This window comes from Eurypyga helias, unplaced genomic scaffold (genome assembly GCF_000690775.1).
Source record: "Eurypyga helias isolate BGI_N326 unplaced genomic scaffold, ASM69077v1 scaffold30736, whole genome shotgun sequence".
Lineage (NCBI taxonomy): Eukaryota > Metazoa > Chordata > Aves > Eurypygiformes > Eurypygidae > Eurypyga > Eurypyga helias.
Window position 1 is genome coordinate 1 of NW_010257720.1, and position 14,090 is coordinate 14,090.

At 41.2% G+C, this 14,090-nt stretch overlaps 2 protein-coding genes across 2 annotated transcripts; one reads left to right on the forward strand and one right to left on the reverse strand.

Annotated features, from left to right (window-relative positions):
• The first annotated feature begins 807 nt into the window (after positions 1–807).
• On the forward strand, positions 808–6,619 carry SPDYA (speedy/RINGO cell cycle regulator family member A). The gene is made up of 6 exons (XM_010154128.1): positions 808–1,039; positions 2,092–2,150; positions 2,404–2,489; positions 3,390–3,561; positions 4,751–5,045; positions 6,534–6,619. Exons 1-6 carry the CDS (start codon positions 808–810, stop codon positions 6,617–6,619), a joined length of 930 nt encoding a protein of 309 aa, XP_010152430.1.
• Positions 6,620–6,878: 259 nt separating this feature from the next.
• Positions 6,879–14,032, reverse strand: TRMT61B (tRNA methyltransferase 61 homolog B (S. cerevisiae); the record flags this gene model as incomplete). Its single annotated transcript, XM_010154130.1, has 6 exons — positions 6,879–6,922; positions 7,103–7,183; positions 7,792–8,027; positions 8,364–8,455; positions 9,624–9,814; positions 13,886–14,032. Coding segments are annotated over 6 exons (791 nt in total), but the record flags the coding sequence as incomplete, so codon positions are not given.
• Between the last annotated feature and the right edge of the window lie 58 nt (positions 14,033–14,090).

The window sequence follows — 14,090 nt, forward strand, 5'->3', positions numbered from 1 at the left end:
GCGTGCAATCAGATCCACACGTGAGGGCCGTTTTGTCGTGTATGTGGCAGCTAACACAGAGCTGGCGAGCCAAGTAGGCTGCTGTGAGGTGGCCTCAGGCGGCCTGATGCTGTGTGGAGGGTCCTAGTGAAGAGCTAAATGCCTTTGCTCCTGTGTAAATCCACCTTTCCTTCCATTCCACTCTTGATTTTTACCTTTACAGACACCTCAGGTTTGTTTCCTTGGTTATGCCCGCAGGGTATGCCCTACTTGAGGGATGTTTTATTCCCAGTGGCTGTAACCAACTATTACAAAAATGAGGATCTCGAGAGCTTTCATTCTAACGTGTCTTAGAGTTCTGTTGCATTAATTTTATTAATGGTCTTTTGAAAACACACAATCACAAACTGGAGGGGAGGAATGGAGGCCTTTTGGTAGATCTAAGGATCTTTGGTTACTTGTTTGCTTGTAGGGGCTGGGAGGAACTGACGAACAGCCACTTTTTCCTGGAATGGATTTTTTTCCATTTTTCAAAAGTTTGAATGGAAAAAGCTTGAAGGCTCCTTCCTTTCCACTGGAAAAAAACCTCAAAAACCAAACCCAAAACTTCATGAAATCAGAACTAAATTAAAGAAACCTACATAGTTGGCTTAGGGTACAAGATCTAGATAATTAGTACTGATACACTTCATTTTTGTATCACCTGACATACAAGCTCTACTGCGATGCTTCACTTGAACGTAAGAAATACAGAGAACTACTGCCCAAACTGACTGTTTCTGTAGTTAATTTCTTCTTCTTTTTTAATAGGAACCTTTACTTACCAAAATGAGACACAATCATCTGGTGTGTCAGACACCTCCCACTGTCACTGTTCATGCAAAACTGAGTGCATACAGATCACATCAGCAAAAAAAACTCATTAGACTAAAGCGGCCCGCTTTTAAAGACCATGAAGAAAACTATGAAAAGAAAGTTCCTAGCCATAAATATCAGTGTCCAAAGGCACCACGTCTAGTTATTCATCGCCCGGAAATGACAGCTTTCTTTAAATTATTTGGTAGGTTACTAATGACAGACATCAAAGTATTGACTGAACAGTAGAAAGATCTTAAGCAAGTATGTTTTCTAAACTCAGTAATTTTGAGAGTGCTTTTTATATTGATACTAATGACCATGCCTTTGCCTAAACATAGTCTGTTGTTATATTTTAGTGTGTAATTATTTAATGCTTAAGTTAAAGATACAGGAAGGGCTACTGAACTGATGAAAAGTATCTTTTTAAATTACAAATGGAACCAAAGTGGTATGGTACTTCCTTTTATGATCATTTCCTTTTCCTTTCTATTTTCTCTTATATTTCAACAAATACGTGCAAAACAATGTACATCTTGTGTTATGCAAGGCTTTAAAAAGGTTTTACTCCCGCTCTTACAAACATGTTCTTTATTGTGGGAATAAACATTTATGGAGAGAAGCAGGATGGGAAGAAAACCTGAGGAGTTGTAGCATCTCTTTTGCATTTGTGACTCTTTCATACAAAGTTTTGTATTTATTTGATCTAGTGAAGAGATTAAGTAGTAGTGGAAGATTACACTTGGCTTTCACTTGAACCTGGAAGACAGGAGTGAATCAGAGAGTTTGCAGTAATCCTGCTATGGTACATGTTCACAGGCAGTGATGCACCAACCACAAATAATCAAGCAAGTATAAAGGCTGTCAGGTAATCAAGGTGCAGAGATCCCAAGAGGCTGTGGTTCATCAGAAATGACGGGATGGTGTTAGATGGAATCGCTTAACCCAGGAAGAAGCTACATAAATAGAAAAAATACTAGTAATTTTTCACCTCCACTTGCTATTCCTGAGAAGGAATGAAATGCAGCCCTATGTAGATTTTCCACCTTGCTTTTCTGGCACTTTGTGTTCTTTTGCTGCTTAGGTTTTTTCATACCTAATCTCTCTCTCCCCTCAGTTTCTCTGTTCTCTACTGCTGGGTCTAACTTCTTTCCTTTTGTCTGGTTTAATAAAAGGACCATCTGTTACTTATTTACAAATACTTTCTAACAAAAACAATTCTGGTATTTGAAATGCTACAGCTTTCTTTTGTTGCAGATGACGATCTAATCCAAGACTTCCTTTGGATGGACTGTTGCTGTAAAATTGCAGACAAGGTGAGTGTATTTCCTTCTTAGCTGACAGAACATGTAGAGAGTGAAAAATCTGCCCTTCATCAATTGATGCCGTAATGCAAATACCATGATTTTTTCTAATGTGATCATATGGAAGCTTCAAGAAACTCAATTTATGCTTCCCTCATTGATAAAAATGATCAAAATATCTTGGTGCAAGATAAATGTGCAAAGTATTTTAGGAAATTTTATACAGAAATAATATACTGAGGCTTCATTTTACATTTTAAAACAGTATCTCTTGGCAATGACTTTCATTTATTTCAAGAGGGCTAACTTCACAATTAATGAGCATACAAGAATCAACTTCTTCGTCGCTCTGTAAGTACTTTTAAATTATCTGGTTTTATTAGCATAAGCTTTGCATTATTTTATTATTTTGTTTATGCCACTCATAATTATGAGACTTTTTAAAGTAGTTTGTACTTCATAGAATCACAGAATGGTTTGGGTCAGAAAAGGACCTTACAGACCATGAAGATGCTCAGAGGGCTGGAGCCCCGCTGCTATGGGGACAGCCTGAGAGAGTTGGGCTTGTTCAGCCTGGGCAAGCGAAGGCTCTGGGGAGACCGCATTGCAGCCTTCCAGTACCTGAAGGGGCCAACAAGGAAGCTGGGGGGGGACTTTTTACAAGGGCCTGTGGTGACAGGACAAGGGGTAATGGGTTTAAATTGAAAGCGGGGAGATTTAGATTGGATATCAGGAAGAAGTTCTTCCCGGCGAGGGTGGTGAGGCACTGGAACGGGTTGCCCAGAGAAGCTGTGGATGCCCCATCCCTGGAAGTGTTCAAGGCCAGGCTGGATGAGGCTTGGAGCAACCTGGTCTAGTGGAAGGTGTCCCTGCCCATGGCAGGGGGGTTGGAACTAGATGGTCTGTAAGGGCCCTTCCAACACACTCTGTTCTGTGATTTTAGTGCAAGGAGATCTTGCCAGTTTGGAGAAAGCTGTCAGGGTGTGTTTGTCCTTGCGATCTACTCATTTAGGATTTAGGGTAAAGCAATTTTTATAATAGTTAAAGTTTTTATTTACCTGATGGATACACATGGAGCTTTCTAATTAAGAAAATACGTTAATCCTGAGAGAAGGCTGTATTTTCTTAGCAGTTTTTCTCACAATATTAGGAAAAAGAATTACTTCAACTGTATGTCTTTTAATGTTAGAAATTATACTAATACAGTAGTTTGAGTAACATTTACAGACACAAACTTCTATATGTTTGAAGGTATCTGGCAAATACAGTTGAAGAAGACGATGAAGAATCAAAGTACGACATTTTTCCATGGGCTTTGGGAAAAGCCTGGAGAAAGCTCTTCCCTGATTTCTTAAAGTTAAGAGATCAGCTATGGAGCAGAATTGACTACAGGGCTATTGTAAGCAGACGCTGCTGTGAAGAGGTAGGGAGGGGTTTCATATTGTAGATGCTGAAGCTGCAACAATTAATACCAGCTAAGAGTAATAACAGTAATAACAATTAATACCAGTAATACCAGAGCTACTGGTACTAGCTCTGTACCAGTAATTTCTTCCCTAAAGTGTGTAGACAGGCCCCAGGGAAGGAAAGATGCCGCTAAAATGCAATGGTCCATTTATCCTCTGTGAAACATTTTTTTTCTTCTGCTTTTAGAATTCATTCTTTGAAACTATGCTCTTCAGGTGAACTTGAGTATTCTACATTGCACTACTGCTAAAAGTGAAGTTTTTATGGATTAGAATCTTTCTGCTTTATGCATATATTTCTATTTAAAATTCACCATCGGTTGTTTCACTTCATTCACTTCAGAAGTAATTGTATGTGTGTGGTTCTTTTACAAATTACAAGTCTGTGCACAAGTAAAACCTTCAAATAAAAATCCCAGCACCTCAGGTGAAATCTTAATCCTTTCAAAATTAGTAATATAACTTCAATTGACTTTTTAAGGTTTTTCACTGCATTTAAAAAAAACTCAGGACACACTTTGAACATTCTCAACTATTAATGCAGTGTTACAACCTACATTTTTCAAACTTGTCGGGGGGAAGGGGGGGGGAAAGACATCCCTCATTTTCAGGTGGAATGTACCTGTCTGGAAAAGCCTTGTCATGTTCTAAGGACAGAATGCTTACTACAGCTGGTGGAAAAGGCCATCTCATTTACTCTAGAATCCCACCTCTGGGGATGGCGTTGGGTGCTTATTGGAAAAGTACAAGGACCAAAGCAAGTGTGGATGCTTTTCCCAGCATACCCTCCCAGCTTCCAATGGTCGTTAGTTCAGTGACGCTGTGAACCAGATCCATCTAGTTCATGGTTAATAGTTAATAAAAGACACCATCTTCATCCAACATACCAAGCATAAGCTGGTATTTGTGATGATTCACATGGATATACAAGGCTGTAAACTTGTGCCTCCACATCTGATCTGTAACCGGTTCACTTCCTCGTGCCCAAGGCATCAAATCTTCTAGTGAGACAGCAGCAGAGAATTGGTGATACCCGTTTCAGCCACATAGTGCTGATTCTCTGCCATACAGGAATTGGATCCCTTCTTTTCAGCTTACGTTTTCCCATTATTTGTACGATTTCTCATGGAACGGCTGTTCCGACAGGTGATGGCTATTGCTCCAACGCACTACATATGGCAGCGAGAACGTTCCGTGCACCACAGTGGAGCTGTGAGAAACTACGACGATCAAGTACAGCTGCCCCGAGGGCCTAGTGCTACTCCTGCAGACTGCTTGCTTTGTGGCAAGAAAGGAAGATTTGTACGACTAGGATTATCATCATCTTCCTCCTCATCTACTGGCACTTTGGATATGATGGAATTACCTTCATCCCAGGATTCGAAGGGCACCTTTCGAACTGAGAAGATGCTTGTTGACTCTTCTTTTTACTATGGCCAAGGTATGGTTTAATGTTGCAAATAATTTTCAATTAGCTTAGGCAACTGAGGCTGCATTGGCCCTTCAGGCTACTCTAGGGACTGCTGTGTTCTTGGCATGACGAGATGCAATCTCTGTGTGAGCAGACATCCCTAGTACAAACAGTTACCCTGGCAAAACATGCTTCTGCTGCCGAAGTTTCATTTTCACATCTTGTCTCTCCGCTTCCTGAAAGCACCAACTGCGTTGTATTCCGCATCTCTTCCTGCATCCACTAAGGTAGATTTTGGGTTGCATTCCAGTCTATTTAGGCATTTGTTACTATTGTTGCATTATTAACTGAGAATCCTATTTAAACACTCAGAATTCGCTAGAAGAAACAATTGAAGTAGTGGTGTGTGTCATAAGAGTTTAAAGAGCACGTTGAGTTAAAGTGCTTGTGTTGAGACCACTGTTTTTAGGAAGGGCACAGCCTGCTCAGTTGCTGACATCAGATTGGACATAGGTTAAATCACAGTTCACGTTTTCCTTTAGGTGTATCTCAATTGCTGACAGTTTATAAATGATTTCTTCTTAAGATTTGGTTAAGAGTAGAAAACAGTATTAAAAGTTTATTGTGAAAATTGTTTTACATTTTGTACATTAATCTACCCAAAACAGCATCCTCAGCCTTCGTCTGAGAAGCCTTCATGACTACAGCCTTTACGGGGCAAACACTGGCTATTAATAATTTATTACTAAGAGCACAACACACTTAAGACACAAACTTCCTGGGGGAGCTGTGTAAGGCTTCAGTTCTGCAAAGCTGTTCTCACATGCTTAACCACTGCAGAGTTCTTGGTACACTTCTTTAATAGAGGGCTACAGTTACTTACAACTCTATTTTTTATTTGTGTATGTTCTCGCTAATATCCAGGTCTTCACTACTATAGTAGGATCGTGTTACCGCTTTTGACAGCTTCAGTACAACTGTGATTCTCAAGGAATCCCACAACTTTGAAAAATTTGGCATTTGACTATTCCTTGTGAAACAGAACAAGTCAGGGGACTACAACATGTCATTTAATAAATTCAATGTGTTAAACATCACCACATGCTTATGCGGAGACCTACGTCAGATCCTAAAAGACTTAATTTTACATCTGTTTCTACTTGAGAGATCTTGCTTTTCATACCTGACAAAGATCAGAAAAAATAGTGTTTATTTTGACCATTTGCAAATGCTTTATGTGAAGTTCACAAATAACCAGGCAGCTTTCAGCACAGCTGGTGGAAGTGAACTGAAGCCACGTATCCCAACAGCTGGTCGTCCCTGGAAGGGCACACAGCTTTACCAAGAGAGCAGATTCAGTGCATTTCAGTTTCTCTTACGGCTGCGCTTTAAGGACGCTGCTCTGACAGAAACGGATAGCCACCAGTCAGTAACCAGCAAAGTCGGAAGCTGCTTCACTTGCATTTCAATTTGAACCATTATTTTCCTGCTAAATTTTTTTCTCCTTATTTCTGGTAGATGGTCAGAGCCTGTCCAGCAAAAGGAGACGTAGCACCTCGAACCAAGACAAATCCATGGAGTGGTTTACAAGCAACAAAGAATGAAACAGACCCGACGAGACAGAAACAGATGCAGTGCTCTGCAGAACAATCCCTGTTGCATCGCAACACCATGCCTGATGTCTATGTTAAGACTTTTCCCTTGAAGCAGGAGGTGGGATTCCAAACTTTACATGCAGTAGAAATCAAAGCAGTCATTACTTAAAAGTTACAGAGCTTGTGAAATGTAGCAGCTTCTTTGTACCACTTCATTAGATTTTATTCTGATACAGTATTCACATTAGCAGCTAACATCTCAGCAGCATCACGCAAGCCATGGCCGGAACTTTCTCAGCTTGGTAAGGAATGCTAATTAAAAAAACAAAACAAGTTACTGCTTCAGTATTTCAACATACAATGATTATTTTATTTTAAGTTTTAAGACTTCATGATATAGTAACATGTCAAATGCCAGTACAAAAACAGTATCTGTGAAAATAAAATACCCCTGAACATTTAAGATAAGAAAACACTTCCCAAGTGTCTCACCTGAATGAGCATCCTGCCAGTAAGATGGTCTTGCAACATAAGGCCTCCAGCAGTGTGTTTCAGCATTGTCAGAAAGGGATTCTGTGAGAAGTAAGTTTAGTAAAATTCTTTCCAATGAGTTTAAACATACACACAGAGCAGAGCGGCCAGTGCGCATGCATTATTTTTCCCTGACATTTTTTCATTTTCTTTTTGCCACCTATCAGTACATTCAGACCTCTTTGCTCTACTAGGGATTTTGCAAATCTGTACTAGTATGAAGCATCTTCTTTGGACTGGCCAGAACATGATGACAAAACAGAGCACGCTGGTAATGTTCCTTCTATGGAATCCTTAAGCCTGCCAGGGTCCTCTGAAGCAGATACAAAATGAGTACAGAGAACTGAATTTAATTAACAAAATAAAAATTTGAAGAGAGTCATAGAAAGGCAGTCATTCTTTAACTGCAGATTGCAATTTGTTTTCCATTTAGTCTAGATTTTTAATAAGATATTTCAACTTAAATTAATACATCCTTTTTCAAACCTGGGAAGGTCTGGGATGTCCAGAAGCTTGTTGTCTGTTCCTCACAACAATCTCAGCTGACCTAAGAAAAAAATACTGCCTCTTCCTAGCAACTTTGCCATCATTCTATCCTTGGATTATCAAATTGCAGTAACAGGATATCTCATCAGCAACAATGTTCTTACCACTGTATTCACTGTCTTGAAGAACTTCTTGATCTTGAATGTGGATATCTTCGAATTCCTTTTGAGGTGCTTCTTCAATATTCTCCTGAGTTTCCAACATCTGACTTGATTTGCCATTCTTGGTTTTAGCAGGGAGTACCAACCAATTTTTATGAGTTACCTCAATGATCTTTTCACACAAAAAAGGGAGCTTCCAGGTCCGTATTCTGTCTAAAAGTTCAATAACCTGTGTGATGCTTTTGAAGAAATGCAAAGGACAAAGTAGCATTTTGAGAACTCAAATTATACATCGTTAGTCTCAATTCTACTGCCTTTGTCACATCTTTGTAACCTCTGATAAGTCCATCAATCTTAGGGATAAGTGACTAAGTGAAAACTTCCACTGACCATAATGAGAACGTTCCCAAAGTAAAGGCCAAAGGATTTGGCCAAGTGTAATTACAGGGGAGGGGGGGAATTGTCAAACAGTCCATTGATGCTGGATGTATATTTGAGAAGATGTTCGGTTCTGTAACAATGCAACGCTAGGTGATGCCTGAGTGAATGCCTAAGTGCCACAAGTAAATACTTACTTTGCTAAATACACAGCGCACACACCACCCTGTTTCAGACTGGGATATACGACAGGCAGAGCAGACTGAGGGTTAAGCATATCCAGAACTACCTGCAAGAGAAAGCGACACCTCTTTGCCCACTAGATATTGGTACATACCTAGCAGTTTTTTCTGTAACAACATGCTGTAAAGACCAGTGTCTAGCTGCGGAAAAGGACGGCACGCAGCAGCAGTATGCAGTCACAGACCAGTTTTACTACTGTCTCTCAAAACTTCAGAGAAATCTGAGCTCCACACATTCACAAAACAAAGTCCTTGCTACTTCCAAATGAATTTCTATCAAAACAGCAAGTAGCGTTTCACCAACGCAGTTGTCCTGTGTTAATGTTAAACCTCCTACTAATTTAGATATATAGTTTTCAAATGTAAAAAAAGGTTCAAATGCATCTTTATCATGAAAAATCACACTACAGTCTCAACGTCTAATGTGCCCTTTTTTTCAAGATTTAGAAAACTTGCGTCTTTGGCAACTTATGCTGCTTCTGCTAGAAAACTATTCAACTACAGAAAAACGGTATATGCAGTATCTGATCCTTCCTGTGGACTACTATATCTACAGTTTTAACAATGGTATTTTTATACTATTTCATTTCTTTGCTCAAACCGTTTTAACAGAATTGTTGTTTGTTAAAAGCATTAACGTTAAGTAGCTTGTCTGCCTTACATGAAGAGCAGTTCTCATCTCACTGTTCTCCCCAGCACGCCTCCCTTTACAAAACCTGGATGTAAAAAGTGGGAGAGGAGAGGGAGCAATAGCATTCCTTTCTCTAACTGAGGCCTCAGCTACACTGTGCGTTCTATATCGCTGACAGCAAAGTGTTTACACATTTGTATTTTCAATAAGCTTATGTGTTTCTCTTAAATTCAACGTTTGAAATGTATGCCTTAGTCAGATACAAAAACATCCATTTCACCAAAATACAAGAGAGTTTGTCTTTGCTTATAAGACAGCAGGGATTAACAGCAGTGTTTCTGTACTGCAGCCATACTGCTCTTACATTTGGGAAACTGTAACTGAAACCGTGAAAATACTTGTAATCAGACAGAAAAAAAAAAAAAAAAGAAAAAAAAAATCAGTGTTTCTTTCATTGGTGAGGATGTGATTGTTTGTTCTCAGTTAAACTAGCTATGGGAATCCCATTGTGGCTGTTAGCATGAGGGGTTTTAATTTACACCAAAAAGATAAAATGACAAATGGAGGGATTTTTTTGGACTTACCGCATCAAGCGTTACAGATTTCATATCTGCAGCAGCTGCTGAAATGTCTTGAAGAATGAAATCCACGTTGTCTGGCCACTCTTCCGAATGCCCTATTTCCCAGGCAGCTCGCCAGTGTCTGTAATTCTTCTTCGCTAAATTATGATGATCATCTCTGATTTCATAACTTAGAACACGTCCTTTGGGCCCAACTGAAAACAAACAAAAAATACTAGGCTTACTACTTCCCTCTCCCCAAAATAAAGGATTTAGGAAAAAAAGTAGCATTGTAAATGACAGAAGTACACCTTTAAATCCCAATTTCACTTTAGGAAGTAATCACATAGGAAACAATCGATTACGGTTTATTTTTTCTTTACATTTAAAACAAATTAAAGTGCTGGGTTAGTTCTTCTACAGACTGAAGTCCATCAGTCCACAGATGGCACTGAGCACAGCTACAGTAGTACAGACTGTTCCCAGGTTATCCTCCCGAACTAACTCCTGCAGCACAAGACAACCCGAGCATCTCTGGCCCTGTCAATCTATGGTTCTCCTGCTACAGTTGCCAGAGGGACCCGCTGGGAAGGCCACAACATGGGTCCCTACTCGCAGACACTACAAAGCTGACACTGATTGCTTCTCTTGTTAGCAAGGTTTAAAACTGCTGGCTTTCAGGTTTTTTGACATTTTTACAAGGGGGTTTGCTGTTTTCAATGCATCATTCTTTCTTCACCTGCCCCTTCTTAGGGGTGGGGAAAGGCTAAGGAAACCCCCTCGACCTGCTCACTGATCTCAGCCCCTTAGACAAGTTTTCATGCATACTCCTTGATTTACACAGGCTTGTGCTATTTTCCTGTTACTGTCTGTAACTGTAATAAATGTTATTACTTGTTTTAAGTATAAACTTACTATCCTGAAGTTTACCATGGCAGCCTGATACACAGTGTTCTTCATATAGGAAGCGTTACAAGGAAATCCAGGAACAGACAGCAGCACGTGCATTGCTGTATTATTCTACCCTTGTCCTGTTTCAGTTTCTTAAACCTATCCCACCATCAGCTTCTCTCTCCTTGCTACTTTCTAATAGGCAAGGACAGCTTTCAGCTATCAGCAGCTCAGCGGGTGAGGTTCTGGGACTGTCTAGGCCATTTTAGGTTGGAGTCACCAGGCTCCTTCCCTCACCTGCGATCCCACTGTGAATCCATTCAGAAAACTGAATAAAAGGGATGGGTTTCCTGGCAGCCCCAGATCAGACAGAGGCCAGAGCCAGCACGTAAGGTGTGAGGGTCTCAGCAGTGTCGCCTCTGATCATCTTAAACAGCTGGAGAATTGCAGCACCAGCTCTCTACTACTCAGATTATCGGTTTGGAAATATTGGAAGCATAAAATTGTTCACGCTGTGCTAAGTCTTATCCATTCCTCTGCTTATTCCAAAAATCTCCTGCATTTTGAAACTGACTTCTGGAAACATAAGGAGACCTAGTTAAAGTAGCTAGACAAAACTGCATTATTGTGAAGTTACAGTGTGTCAGGTTTGCATACATCCTATTTTCCAGTGTTCAAAGATCTTAAAGTCACAGCAAATTCCACATTCTTAACTTTGTGCTGTCGCATGACAGTAGTTTCTGGGAAAGATTAAAAAAGGAATGAAAAATAAAAAATTAAATGAGAGTAACATGGAGAGAGGATTAATGAAATCTGTTAAATCAATGGGATTTCTGGACATTAAATACTTCCATGGACCTTAGTAACATGCCCACTACCTTTAAATTCCAGCATTTACCTGTGTAGCAGCTATTTTTATTGCTGGCCATCACTGGCAAAACTGGGCACCATTAGGAAAGAGCAAATCAAACCTATTTATTTCTGGGTCAGCACCACGTTGTGGTAAGCCGTGACTAACGCTGCCCGGATTTGCTGCTAATTTAAGTTTATTAATAAATTTGAAAGCAGCAACACCATCTCACACCTTTCTCCCCTCTCCTCAAGATAGGGCTGAGCTGGCACACAAGGACTGCTTTCTCCCCACGGACATGGTTAACAGCCTGGCGATGCCAAGGATTTTGCTGACTTGGCACAGTTACAGCTGTATTCAGGTAGGCGATCAGAAAGAAACTTCGGACAAGACTGAAAAAGGAGACGAATAGTCGCTAAGTCCAGGTGCCTTTGTATGAAATGGCCACAATGGACCAAATACCCAAGACCAAAAAACACCTGCTGTATTTAGTTACCAAAAGCTAACTTTTCCCTTAGCCAACATCAGGCATTCAATCTCTTTCTTCGGATTTAGCATCTGCATGTAGGGCAAGATGGGAAAAGCTTGATGACTCTTACTTTCCCTCTCTCCCAGTCCACCTCTGGAGAAAGAAGTGCTGACTTTCCTCTCTGTTTTTTGTCAGCATCTAGCTCCCACGGCAGCAGTGGTTGGTTTGAGGATAATCCCAGGCTGTCTTCAAAATTCCACTATGGAACTACAAAAAAACCCTAGTTTATTGCAGAAAGATGATTGGAAATAACTACGGAATAGCAGTAGGAGGCAGAAAGCAGGAGGGGGAGCAGAGGTGCCACTGCTGAGCTCAGAACCTGGGACCAACGTGTATCAAAACCACCTGCAGCTCAGTGATCTTGGGCCAACATTTAATGCAATCATTAAAGGTACTGTAAATCATTACAATGGGCATTTTTAACGGAATTACTATGCCAGATGGAGATTACTGCAGCTAAAACAAATGACTTAGAAGAACAAACTGCTCTGTTTGTCTCCGTAGGGGACCCTCCAGATTCCCTTTGCTGCTGCTTACACACCCTCACCAATTTTAAGCTCCTGATGGATGTCAGCACTCTAGCTTGTAGCATTCACTGGGTAACAATTCCTCACGTTACCCTCAGCAGTATAACCTGGCATCCCAGAGCAGGGTTGGATCCATGGCACTGGTAACATACTTGGTGAATACTAACTTCCTCAGAAACACTCATGCTTGTAAAAGCCTTGTACTGTTGTCCTGGAAGATGGGCCAAAGGACAGCAGGTAGACAGCATGGCTACATGGGAGAGTAAGAGAAAACTGATTTGCTGTCCTCGAGTTCTGAGGTTATTTAATGGTTTCAAAAACAGCAGCTGATTTTTCAGTGTGTCTCCCTCACAAGAGCATAGGAGGAAGCATCACCTCCCATAGACACTTGCCTGGGTGTAGGTGGGAGCGCTGTCATGTTCTGTATCGTGACTGCTGAATGACAGAGTATACCCACAACGGCAGCCCAAACCACCGACAGCACAGTCTCTAACGCTGCTTTGTAACAACCACTGGGAAAGTAAACCAGAAATTTTAGTGCTGAGGTTTCCCAGCTCAGGATATTCCAGGGGTGCTTCTCAGGGTCAGTGACCAGTGCTGGCACCCTCAGGTGTTCAGTCACTCTGACGGCGAGCTGCCCACAAAGTCGGCCTTTGAACAGAGTCTTCAGGATATGCAACTCGTGCTTTTCCAGTATATCAGTTCAAGATGATCCATGATGGGGTTCCTGTCTTTACCTTCAATGCTCATCTTTAATAGCGCAGAGAAGGGCAGCATTCTGCAATAGCAGAAATACACTTTAAAAACCAACTGAAAACCAAATTCAAATGGTATTTTATTTTTTCAGGTTACGTGCAAAACCAATTGCAGCACACAATGATGGCGTTTGTCTGTGTGGTGGGGTGTTTTTTTCCCTCCCTTAAGGAAGTTGTTCTATCAGGAGCCCCTAAATCAAATCACCCTGAACTGTTCTCCAGTAGCAGGATACCTACAGATGAGACGAAGTTTAAGGGTGAGGTTTCACCCTTGCCCACGCTGCTGCCTACACAGGGTGGCACTGAGACCTGGATCAAACCAGGCCAGCTGTAACACAGAAAAAGAGCAGCGTGTGTCCACATAAGCATTTTCGCTGGCACCCAGCAATCTGATAACTTATGTTGTCCGTCAGGACGGGGAAAAGGAAACTGAGAAAGGCAAGAGATTAGAGAAAGTCCAGTACGGTTAAGCCAATGCCAACAGCAATGATGGTTGAAACTCAGCTTTCTACAGAGCCTTCAGTGACCCTTTGAACTACAGCCCTCAAAATACAGTCAAAACAGTTTGCAGTCCCTACAATGGCTCTGGCCTCCTATAACCCAACAAACTATATATGAACATGGGAACTGCAGCAAAACACGTAGGAACTGACGACGAGTATTTGGTCCAAAGCAAGGCAACGTGTGGTAAGGGAATTGCGCTGCTTTTATGTTTTCTAAAACCAGGTTCTCACCCGCTCTCGACAGAAACAAGCTTATAGCGCCAGACCCGCTGCCAGTTTCCAAGACAGTGTCTCCCGGGTGGATATCCATCATCGTTAACATCGCGCTTATATCCTGTGGGTGAGAAAAGAACCACAGCACGTTACTGGTCTCGGAAACTGAGGGTGAAACTGGGCCAGCGACCTCCTAGTCACCGGCCAGCCCGGTGCACGGCCG

Excerpts from the sequence above, each read along its gene's own strand:
- SPDYA (XM_010154128.1), top strand. The coding sequence starts at position 808 with ATGAGACACAATCATCTGGTGTGTCAGACACCTCCCACTGTCACTGTT. Across the intron at positions 1,040-2,091 it reads AGCTTTCTTTAAATTATTTG|ATGACGATCTAATCCAAGAC; the intron begins GTAGGTTACTAA and ends CTTTTGTTGCAG. Across the intron at positions 3,562-4,750 it reads GCAGACGCTGCTGTGAAGAG|GTGATGGCTATTGCTCCAAC; the intron begins GTAGGGAGGGGT and ends CTGTTCCGACAG.